The 12,664-nt window shown below is 33.3% G+C and overlaps 1 protein-coding gene across 1 annotated transcript; it reads right to left on the minus strand.

Moving 5' to 3' along the window:
* Positions 1-4,995: 4,995 nt before the first annotated feature.
* On the minus strand, positions 4,996-5,450 carry LOC124365163 (MICOS complex subunit MIC10-like). Its single transcript, XM_046821117.1, has one exon. It carries the CDS (start codon positions 5,291-5,293, stop codon positions 5,078-5,080), a length of 216 nt encoding a protein of 71 aa, XP_046677073.1. The 5' UTR covers positions 5,294-5,450; the 3' UTR covers positions 4,996-5,077.
* Positions 5,451-12,664: the final 7,214 nt, after the last annotated feature.

A 12,664-nucleotide genomic window follows, 5' to 3' on the forward strand; every position in this document is an offset into this window, starting at 1 on the left:
ATTTTGAATAAATCATAACATTATTCCTGGCATTTAAAAACTATAATGGTTGGTATAACACCGGAAAAGGACAAAAAACACTTTTATCTATAAATACAAATATGACTTTATATCGAGGTCCATAATTAACATATTAATGGCTATACTCGTAGTATATCAATTTAGATTTGTCAAGTTTAAAGGCTTCTAAAACGTAGCGATCTTGATATATTTATCTATGTGCTGGTTTACCCATAATTATTCTTTGTTTTTATGTTTTAGTCAATTCACGAGTTGCATTTTAATCAATTAAATTATACATATCGAAGGAATAGTTTTCAATTGTTTGAAAATTGTTATTGATCTTCCCGGGAATTTACCCCTGATTTCTCGGCGGTAATAAGGTAATTTCTCCAGCCTTAGACGCTACGGTGAAAGTTTGTATTGATGATGCAAGAATTCAGACGGTTATGCCTTTATATCTTCTTTTTGCTTACTCAGAAAAAGTATTACATATACACACCAGCGAATGTCAACTGAATGGAATTTAAGTATATGTGGCCTAAGAGACTAAGTAAAATTAGCTTTGACTAAAAATAATTAGTTATGATAACCCTAAATGGAACAGGCAAATTGTAAAGCGAGGCAGTGTTCAACATATGTTTTAACTTCATAAATGTCTGAGTCAGCCAAGGAAATTAAAAGAAAAAAGTATTAGACATAGCTAAAAAAGTTTCATGTTTTCTGAATCAAGAATCTTAGAAAGATCTCTTGAATGTGGCGTTTGATATGTATACAAAGAGCGTATTGTACTGACAAAATCCACTGAGTACTTTAATTGTAAATAATTTTGTTATGTATGATAAAAATACAACACCGACTTGTACGGTAGGTAGTATTTAAAAATTACTAAGATAATAAAGAAAAGACTGTATAGGACCAAATTTTGTTTGCTCTTAAATGAAAGAAAGCGAAACAAATGCTTTTAGAAATTTTAAGTATTTTAGTATTTAAAAATGGCTAAGATAGTCAATAAGAAAAGACTGTATGGGTCCACATTTTGCTTGCTCTCAAATGAAAGAAATCAAACAATAGAAAATTGCTTTTAGAAACTTTAATACTTTAGATGACAACTATGTGCCTTCAAATCCTATACACAGTGGAAAAATCCTCGAGAAATTGATAATTATTTAACGATGTTACCCTTTGAGTGTTAAGAGCGATCTAGTCATCCCCGGAAGAGCGTAAAAGCATGTATCATGCATCAAGCATGTAAAAGCATGCTTCGCTCAAAGCACTATACACGTTTACATTGTTTACCTTAATAGGTGAGATATTCATATCTCTTTTATCTCAGCGCGCTTGCCTGTTTTTCACTTTTTTCCATTGCAAAATACGGTTTTGTATGGTCAAGAAAATTAAGTTTAAGGTGTTAATCTCACTCCTATATTGTTCTTTCTTCCGTTAACAGTTAACAACCCGTGAAATTTCCATTTTGTAACTTACGTAATTATCCTTTTTGTACTTTGATTCTAAAATAAACTAATATTATATTTATATTATTTATTTTATATTATTCTAAGGCATGATTTCAAAGCTTCAATGATTTCATTATGGTGTCTACACAGTTGACTAGTTTTCCCTGATTCAAAGCCACCTGTTAGCCGCTAAAGTGTACTAGACGCGTTCTTTACGTACTTTATGAGTTCTTAGATTTTGTGAATAAAATTGCTAGCCAACGTCAAGAAAAAAGGGTATTCCGAATCCTGGCAATTCATTTCTTGACTCAACCTTATAATCTTTCTCTGATGCGTTTGTGGTGAGGAAAGAAAATAAAGGTAAAAGATTTTCCATTAGTTGAAACGACGATCAGTTTTTCCCCTTCGTCCAGTAAACCAGAAAATTGAAAAAGTTAATGGGATGTGAGAAGCAACATTTTGAAAAATACTGAGAATTGCAAAATATAAATCACCACGATTACAAGAAACACATACTGTACGTTTATCTCGAAATAAATTTTATCCCTGGAAAGCCTTGTTATAATAGGTCTCATCAGAAGGGATCGTTCCACCCCAAACCAGGATGATTGGATTCGTGCCTCATCGATAACTTGGATGTAATGAAGAGCACGATCTTATATTTATCCAATCAACAAAAAAAATGAAGTTTGTCTTAGGCTGTTTCATCATGAACATTTTAATGAATTAAAAAATGAATGACTTCAAGATAAAGATAAGATTTTCCGTAAAAGAATTCTTTTAACTCAGCATTTTCAAGAGTAATTTTTTTGTTTAAAGTTTGTTTTTGACGACGGAAGATTTCATTTCATTTATTTCATTTATTTATTTCCACGGCAATCGCCACTTTTACAATACCATTACATAGTAAAATAACATAGCAATATAGAATAAGAGTGCAACAAGCGAATAAAACAACTGTTACAATTGGATAACAATAACTTGATAACGACTAAATCAATAGATAACAATAATTCAATAACAACAACAGGTAACCATTTGACAATATAACAAGAAAAGTTTGGAGATTTAAGATTCACAGAGAGTCAAGCAAAACAGGGTTGATTAAACAAGAGCAACAAGAACAGGTACATGAAATAATCAATAAACTATAAAATACAACAACAATATCGAACAATTTAAATGCAAAGACTATAATATATAACAAAGTACTAGTAAAAAAAAAAAGGCGAGTAAAAACAGAAAAAAAGGTATAGTTGAAACAGAATTATAGAGTGCCATATACTAATTTGATGATTTCTTCTCGAAATCTAGCAGGGCTGGTGGCGAAGAAGTCAACAAGATGTCCCATCTCATTTCCGCTGCGTAGAAGTCGAGGTATCGTACTCTGTTGTTGGTAGGTCGTTGAATAGTACAGTCTTGCAAAGGTGTCTCGCAGTCTCGTATGCCCAGGAACATGGAAGTAGATTTTGTTGAGTAGTTGCGGGCAATCCATGCTTCCGATGATGATATTGTGGAGAAAGATAAGATCATGTATCTTTCTACGAGCCTCAAGAGGAGCAAGGCCATGCTGTAGTTGATAACCAGCAATTGGAACATTCATGTAGTGGTGGCCATCTCTGAACCTAGCTGTTCTGACAAGACGATGCTGAACTCTTTCAAGTTGTGTTTTGAGTCCTTCTTGGGAAGGTGACCAGATGGAAGAGTTGTATTCCAGGAGAGGACGAACAAGTGCTTTGTAGAGGATCAGCAGGGCGTCTACTGAAAGATTACGAGTAGAGCGGAAGATAAATCCAAGAGTTGAGTTTGCTCTATTACAGATGTATTGGATGTGCTCAGCAGGGTGAAGAGTTGGTGTTGTGATTTGAAAGAATAACAGGATTTCGGACCTTTTCCATCGTTGTAGGTTATAAAAGGTATAAAACAACGCTTCGAGGATTGGAATCTATCCTCTTCGTCAGGTGAGGGAGGTATTAATACATACAAAAAAGCCTTTTAACTTATAACGATAGTAAATGTCCAAAATCCTGTTATCCTTTAATTTTAAAGAGACGGTTACAAAATTAAAATTATTGCGATATTACTATGAAATATCACCACGTTTTGTATAATTTATTGTACATCACCAAGCGTCTAGATATACTGACCCTGGTTCGAGTCCCGTCGGAGCAAGTACTTTGCGATTCAGTGCCTATTGAAAAATTAAATCAGGCCATTACCAAATAACAAATATATAAAATGATTACCTCGCAAGTTTTAGCCTCGTGGGTATTAGCGTTAGAATATTTGACAACAGTTTGAAAGGCAAAATGTGCTTTCAAGATACGCTGACAATAAGATTTTTGTCGAAAATAATTACCATACCTAGAGTGGGATATTGGAAAGTAACCTGAAATATCATTTCATCTATCTCAGGAGTTTAGAGGTAAATAACTTGTTCAGTTTTATAAGCGGGGAAAAGTTGTAGATGCGAAAATTTGTATTACAAAACTTTCAAACTCAAATTATAGAAAAATATTGCAAGATGGTCAATTGTATGCATAATTAGCTATTATTGACAATTACACAGATTTAACAATAATTTTAAACATCTATATTTTACGTGCGATACAACATTGGAGGTACTAACTGTACTTTTATCCTGAACCGTGAACTGTAATAAATATAATTTTGTTATAAATAGTTTGTTAGTTCTAAAAATCCCAAAAATGCCAAGGTGTATAACATTTAACGCTTCACACGAATAGAGCACCACTGGTTTTGTTAAAATTATTGTTGAAGGAATATCTTTTTTAGAATTTCTACACCATACTTCTGTCAACATTGAGGAACGTAAAAACCAAGTTATTTACTTCTTGACAAAATGCAATTGAACTAGGAGTCTCCATAGCTTTTAAACGCTAGTTTCGAATTTTTCATTTTATTTGTAAATAATTTGAAATGCCAATTAGTACAAAGTTAGCCTATTTAGAGCTCTCTTATTCTTCTAAAAAAGAACTCAACTTCTGATTCGCTAAAAAGATATTGGAAAATTTCCATTCTTCACCTTCAATAGTAAATAGTTTATCAATGAAAACCTTTGCTTTTTACGAAAGTGAGAACAGTTGTTTGACATTTTGCATAGTGTTTTTCAAATCATTAAACACATTCTTTGCTTGCACTACGAGTACCGGTACTTGTTTTCTTAGAATATAACCTTTTACATATTGATTGTTCAACACATTTTGGTGCATAGTTTTGGTACTTATTGACCAAAACAAACTCAAAATCTCAATAACATATTGTCAAGTTAGCTAAGTAGTAGAGAAAATCGTCTATGAAGTTCTATGTTTGGTTATCATGATGACATATATGAGGACATCGGTCTTTCATTTTAAACGGTCTCGAACATACTATCAATACTGAGTTTAAAGTACCCATGCCACTTTAAGGTAGCCTTCGGAGTCCTATTTGAGTCGTTTTTATCAATGTTACACTATTTTAAACACTATATATAATGGAGTTTTCAAGATACCCCTTAAAATGAAAGTCATATCCATTTCAAGTGTATGAAATACAGTTTTATTTTACTTATTGGGATTCGCTCGATGGCGTTACCAATTCCAGAACATACACATAGATCACTTTTTGGCTAGCACCTTGTTGACGTCTTGTTCGCAGTTGATGTAGGCGAGGCCTAAGCCAAGGCCCGTGCCGAAGATGAGGGGCCAGACCCTGAGACGGGCGAGTAGTAGGGATCCTAGGCTCCCAAGCAGTAGTCCGCCCCCTGCCTTCATCATAGCATCCAACCGGCAACGCTCCCACTTCCGGTTCAGTTCGTCTCCAGCACTCGGCATTTCCGTTAACAAAATTCCTCGTCAAATGTAGCAACAGCAGATTTACTTTTAATTACAATTCAGTGTGTTTAATTAGTTAATTACAAATATTACTTAGAATTTATTGAATTCTGTGATTAATCGTGAACTATCTGACAACAATGGGATTGGTTTGAATCCTTGGTAACAAAAATTCACCGATTAATTTGTATCAACAGTAATTTTTGTTGGAATACTAGACATTGTCACACCCTCCTTCAACCCTTTTATATACGGACGCTTGAAAAAAAGCTGAAGAATGCCAAAATCCTTATACACGGACATTCGCGGCAAGAATGAAACAGCAATAATTACTTAACTTATTGTACATTTTTTACATATGAAAAAATCAGAATGAACAAAATTATACGAAAAGAAATATTTTTTGCGATATTTTAGTCAATCAGGTGTTTAGTTTTAAATTTAGTGCAAAACTATAGAAGAAAGGTAAATTGTAGTTGTCTAAAAAATTACTTTTACAGTTTTAAAATTTTAATCATAACCATTTGTATTTAAATTCTCATTTTGTATTCAAAATAATATTTATGTTTTATAGTGAAATACCTTTCTCAAACTTTATGTAAAAAGTGTTTCTACTCTTAAAAGTACATCATATTTAAAAATAAGATTTGTGTTATATCTTATAAAAAGAAAATTATTTTTCTGCTAACATGAAAATATGTAAATATATTTACTTTTTACATTTTTTTTTAGTGTAAACGGCTAAAATAGGTCTAGCATCCTTTACTGGGTGGAAAATCCCGGCCATTTTGGGAAATGACTTAATTTTTGGGTTGGCATTAAATGCAAGGAAAAAATTTACTAAAATTCAAATTGTTGTGAGATACCCATACATTTCACAAGCCAGTGCCGGGAAGAAGTTTCTGACTAAGCAGCACTAGTTTGGAATTCCTTAAGTCTGTGGTTTTTGTGCATTTTGTCCGCATTTATCAAAGAACAATCGTGACACTTTGCATTCACCTGGTCAAATGACACAATATGCTTTGAAGAAGAGTCATGATATGCTGTTTAACTGTTCCTTTTTATTATTGGATAGCAAACATTAAGCCACTTTATCTCCCTGAATTATGAAAAGGCTTGGCATATTTTAAATTTTTAACTAATTTTCGAATGTAGAAAAGGTAAGTGGCAAATATTTGACGATTACAAAACATAGGGTGATTTAAAAGGTACAAAGGATTTATGTTTATACGACACACCTAATTTTTGAGGAAAGAAAAAGTACAAATCAATTTTTAAATAAACCTTTTTTGTCACCAATCCATTTCGCTCAGAACTGAATTGCCATCGCTTCTAACTACACTACTGCTATAGGAAACTTTCGTCATAAGGTTAAGACTGAAAAGCCCACATAAATGCATACTTAATGAGTTATATTTTTAAATAAAATAAAAACAGTTTTTTTTTAAATTTGCTTAATTTTGTGTCTGAATATTGTTATTTATAAATCAGTAGCTCTTACAAGACTTAAACATGAGGAATGTTAAGATTTTTTTTGGTTTGAAATACTAAAATATTTTGGCTTTGAAGAATAAAACTTATAACTCCTATTTAAACAACAGAATGGGCTACTTGTTCAGAAGTTATACATCTCACATTTGGAATTCTACAAGGATTGTCATTAGATTACTTTTGTTTTCTTATTTATATTGATAATTTATCTGGGAACATTAAAAAAGTCTAGTTCTTATGGTATAAAGGGTTGGAATTTATGTTAATATTTTAAAATATAAGTAATGATGTGATTGAAGAGCTCACAGTTTCCGAGAATTTTGCATAATTTACCATATTTGGGTAAATAACTTTGTCGATTACATTGTAAAATTGAATCCACCGAACTTTACTTTGATATTTTAGCTCAGTCGAACATCGCATCAAAAATCAACATCCCAATTCGCACACACGCATTAAGACTTTGTAGGGCTAAATCCAGACAATAAAACAGCAAACCGTGACATGTTAGACAACACGATAAGTTTATCTTTGAAATATATTATTGTAAAATAAAAAGGAAATTTCCCATTCTTACATAAATGTTAATCCTCTTCTCAGTCACAATAAAGGATCAGCCACTCCTACTGTCACTACTGATCACGTCGAGTGCAGAGCGAGGGCGAGGATTACGTAACCTGTCGTCTGCTGTTGTATGCTTACAAAGTTTTAATACATCTGTGTGAATTACGTAATTGTTTTTTGTTATGGTGTGCGATTTTAAGTACAATATCAAAACCGTGGGGCGGATTCTATTTTATACTGTAGTTTGATGATGGAAAATTAGCTCCAAAAATATAACGAGTGCCAACAATTTGACACCTAATTAGTCTCAATAAAAATATACACAAGAAATATTTATTTAATGGGGAATGGGCCAATAGTTAAAAATTAATTTTCCTTAGAGTTCCACCTTTAATTAAAAGTGGTGTTTAATAATAGTATCTCGTAAAGTAATGGAGTAAGAATTCTCAACTAAAAGAGATAGCAATAACATTTCCCCTTATCGTGCAAGCTTGAGTTCCGCTGGGAATAAAAGTCCCGGAACGGTTTCTGTAAAACTTGCGACTCCTGTAAGTCAATAAATCTTCACGGCTTAATCTTTATTCATACCACAACTTGTGTTGTTCAAGGGACAAAGAAGAAGGACGGTCTTATTTATGTATTTATCAGATTGGCTCTGGCCATTGAGCGTACACATAATTTAGGAACTTTAACAAAACAAGAGGTTATTTACAAATAATACAATTAAAATACTATATTATTCTTCGAAAATAAGTAGCCCAGCAGAATATTCACTATTCCGTAACCCATGACATATGTAGAACGTTATCTTCTGGTTCATTTACTCTTCAACCACTTTAAATTTCACCTGCACACTCTCATTCTCAAAGGCTCTTCTGCCACGATACAGAATGTAAAGGACAGTGTACTGCAGTAGCCCAGCAGAATATTCACTACTCCGTACGACATGACAGCTGTAGAACGTTATCTTCTGGTTCATTACTCTTCAACCACTTTAAATTTCACCTGCAAAGTATCATTCATTCTCGAAGCTCTTCTGTCACGATACAGAATGTAGAGAAACAGTGTACTGCAGTTGTCCAGCAGAATATTCACTACTTCCGTACGACATGAGAGCTGTAGAACGTTATCTTATTGTTCATTTACTCTTCAGCCACTTCACACTTGACCTGTAAACTCTCATTCTCGAAGGCTCTTCGGTCACGACACAGAATGTAGTGGACAGTGTACTGAAAGAGCCCAGCAGAATATCCACTATTCCGTAACCCATGACAGCTGTAGAACGTTATATTCTGGTTCATTTACTCTTCAACCACTTCACATTTCACCTGCAAACCCTCATTCTCAAAAGCTCTTCTGTCACGATACAGAATGTAGAGGACAGTGTACTGCAGTAGCCCAGCAGAATATTCACTACTCCGTAACCCATGACAGCTGTAGAACGTTATCTTCTGGTTCATTTACTCTTCAACCACTTTAAATTTCACCTGCAAAGTCTCATTCTCAAAGGCTCTTCTGTCACGATACAGAATGTAGTGGACAGTGTACTGAAAGAGCCCATCAGAATATTCACTATTCCGTAACCCATGACAGCTGTAGAACGTTATCTTCTGGTTCATTTACTCTTCAACCACTTCACATTTTACCTGCAAACTCTCATTCTCGAAGGCTCTTCTGTCACGATACGGAATGTAGTGGACAGTGTACTGAAAGAGCCCATCTTAATATCCACTATTCCCCATTTTAAACTTTAAATTTCACCTGCAAAGTGTCATTTTCAAAGGCTATTCTGTCATGCATGATTCATGCATTCATCGCTCCACTAATGTCCTTGCAAAAATTCTCTTTATCCAAAGCTACGCAATATTTATTCTCTAAAAGTTAATGCAATAAAAATATTTTTATACTAAATAGTAGGTAACGGATTTCTTCTTTTGTAAACATGACGTGGACATCTCTAAAAAGAAACATTGCACATTGAATTGTGCATTAGTTTCAGATCCATTATTAAATAGAAAATGTAATCAAATCACTTCAGAACGTCTGACCTTTCATCGGAATATAACACGATCTCGGATATCACTTAAATATCACTGCGAAGAAAAGCTCTTAATATTTACATAACGTTAATATAATTATTAATAGTAAAACATAAACATTATTTTATTACCATAATAATTATTTCAAAACAGTCTTGTCTTCTTAATTAAATGTAAATTGAAGTTAAAGCTTAAATCACCAAATACTAAGAGCAAAAGCAGTCCGCTATTACATCGCCAAGGGACTACAAGTCACGTGACTGTCTCTGGCACTCCTTCAGGACTAATAAATTTGTCGAGTTGTGATTCTCTTACCGACCGAGAAGGAATAACACAATTATTTAAGTTTCAGGTATTACAATAAACTATAGTTACGGTTGAGGTGAATTTAAACATTGTATCAATGGCATAAAGTACTTTGTAAATATGCGTCCATTTTGTGTATATTTAATTCATAACCATGTAAACGTTACAACTCCACTAGTTATATTTCTTATTACTAACATCTATTTGAATATTGAAAAACACTGACTGTATTGTCATTCGGTACAGAATCTCTGAGCCTTTACACTAAAGAAAATTAAACCTCATTGACGACACAAGTATGTAGAGTATAAATAGTATTTATACATTTATGCAGAATCTTAAACAATAGTCATATTGAGATTAATCAAAGACTTTTAACAAAATTTCGTTTAAAATAACTGTCTTGTTCCTAGAAACCGTGATTATGAATCGGAAACGCGGAAAGGCCTTACACTAAGCGACTACATCCGTAAGGATTTTGCTTCTTGGGTAAAAAGTAGTAAAGATACGTTTTAGGAATAAACAACATTTAATACTTCAGTAACAGAATATAAATTAATTCATAAAGGACAATTGATCCACCCTAAGGCATATCGTGAGGCAGTTGCGGGGTACATTTTCTATATTGAGCGGCAAAAAACCCCAATATTTTACATATAAACTGCTGAAACTAAATCTCATGATATCTATGAAAAAGACTATACGCGAAATCCAGTGTTGAAATTTGTGATAAAACAGTCTTTTTGATCGAGTGAAATATGTACAAATTAGAAGTACCACGTGACATACCATGACGTAACAGGCTTCACTGAGGTTGCAAGCAAAATTCCAAAATCTATAGCTCATTTCATTCTCGAATTATCCTGCGCACAGATGGAGTGACAGAGAACCATGCAAAAATGATGCATCATTTAACTCATTCTTATATAAATGAAATTTAATTCATATTTAAAGTTTTCATATGAAATCTTTCTAGGTATATTATAACGCATGATACATTCATATTTTTGACTATTAAATTGGGTTTTAATATTTACGTTTTAATAATAAAATTCTATAAACTAAGTTACTATTAAACGCTTACTATCAAAGTATGCGTTTATATAATTAGCTACATGTATTAATGTGTCACACGTTTGAAAATTTCATAGGTTTACTAGCTGTTACACGCGGCTTCGTACGCAATTTCGCAGGTTTTGCACCAGTATGAGCACTTTTGGATCTTCTACAGTACAGAGTCTACATATGTCAGTACAAAGTCAAATGATCCTTTAAACAAAACTTTAAGCCTATAAGTCAGTTCGCTCTCCAGATCTAGTGTGGACAAGAATACAGAGAGAACAGACACACAGAAACGAAGATAGGCAATACAATCAATACACATGGGTATTTCATGTTAATGTGTCTATTAAGAGTTTATAAAATTGATCTTGAAGATTCAAAATATCACATAAACAATAAACCAATAGTTCCAGGCTTTCGAGTGATGCGCTTCGATGTCCATTCAATAAAAACCAATCTGCACGACATGCTCCTTGGCTCTAGATTTCTTACTTTCTTGTCAACGGGTTATTCATTTATGACTATTTCTAGTGTTAGTGTACTCTGGTTGGTAACAGCTATCTAGGGAATCTACACATTGATATAATTTTAACCCTTGGTGCGCTAGAAGCGGACTACCCTGGAAAAATGTATCCTTTAAAATCACAACATAATCGTTATTAACTGTAAGGGCTAATATAAATAATTTTTAAATGCCAGGAAGTTCTTTGTTCTGAAAATAAGTAATTAAAGAAGCGATTTTATAAGGCTTCGTAAATAAGAAAGGAGGCTCCGTAACTTTTCAATGAGGGCATTCCGTCTCGTTTCGCCGTTCCTCATCATAATCACAGAATAAATGCATGAATTGTAATAAAGTCAGCAGTTTTATGGATTTGCACTAACTAATTACATGTTTGAATAATCAAAATAAATTCAAATAACATGTGTTTCAAGCACACTGAGGCTTAATGTGTAATGTTTCACAAAGAATCCCAATAACGAAATGTGAGAATGAAACCACTCAACATCGAACACATGAGTGGCTTGGGTTTAATTAACGAGCTGTCTGTCCGCTCGTTTGTCGAAATTATTTGAGAGCGTCCACAACACCGTTTTTCATTAAGCGCGTTGAAAAACATAACTATTTCAATTTGATTTTAATCAAAGAATCGAATCGGATCAAAGCCACTTTTGTAATATAGTACAAAAGGATACAATTCTTTCATTATCAAGTCTTTTGTCATAAGCTTTATATCAAAATCATAAAAACGTCTCAAAAACACTTATAATAATTAGTTTTTTGCAGGAGGCCAGATATGAAATAATTAAATAGTTAATTTTAATAATTTTATATAATTAAAATAATCAAACTTCGCAATCTAACAATTAAAATGTTCGTGTAAGTACCTTCTGCCCATATAGGGGCAGGTTAGATTATTTTACACTTAAGTTGAGGGAGTGAGAGAGATACGCACATTCCCCTTCTCTCTCACTCTCCTTCCTGTTGCCGCGATAAGAGAGGAACCCGACCGTAAAGGGTTCCTGCCGCTGCTACTTTCACGTCACAAGTAAGTGACTTGCCTCCACTCAGTATGTCAGAATGTTGTAGCCTAGGAAAATTTGAATTGAATCTTTTTTATATTCAACAAAATTAATATAATTTTAAACTTATCGTTTAACATTCCCATGAAAATTCATGATATTTACACTTAATGTAGAGTATTATAACCAACAATGACCGAAGTTTTTATATAGCAATACTGGACTCCACGTGAAGATTTCTAAAAATGAAAACTAATATACATCGGATTGGTTGAATCATGGAATAAAGTTATGGCATTTGGCAACTGATTCCTTGTTAAAAAGGGTCTTTATTTTACAGAAGACAATGTTTCTTGTTGTGGCTGGAGTATCTCGAAGAAGCAAGTGT

Source organism: Homalodisca vitripennis, chromosome 6 (assembly GCF_021130785.1).
Source record: "Homalodisca vitripennis isolate AUS2020 chromosome 6, UT_GWSS_2.1, whole genome shotgun sequence".
Classification (NCBI taxonomy): domain Eukaryota; kingdom Metazoa; phylum Arthropoda; class Insecta; order Hemiptera; family Cicadellidae; genus Homalodisca; species Homalodisca vitripennis.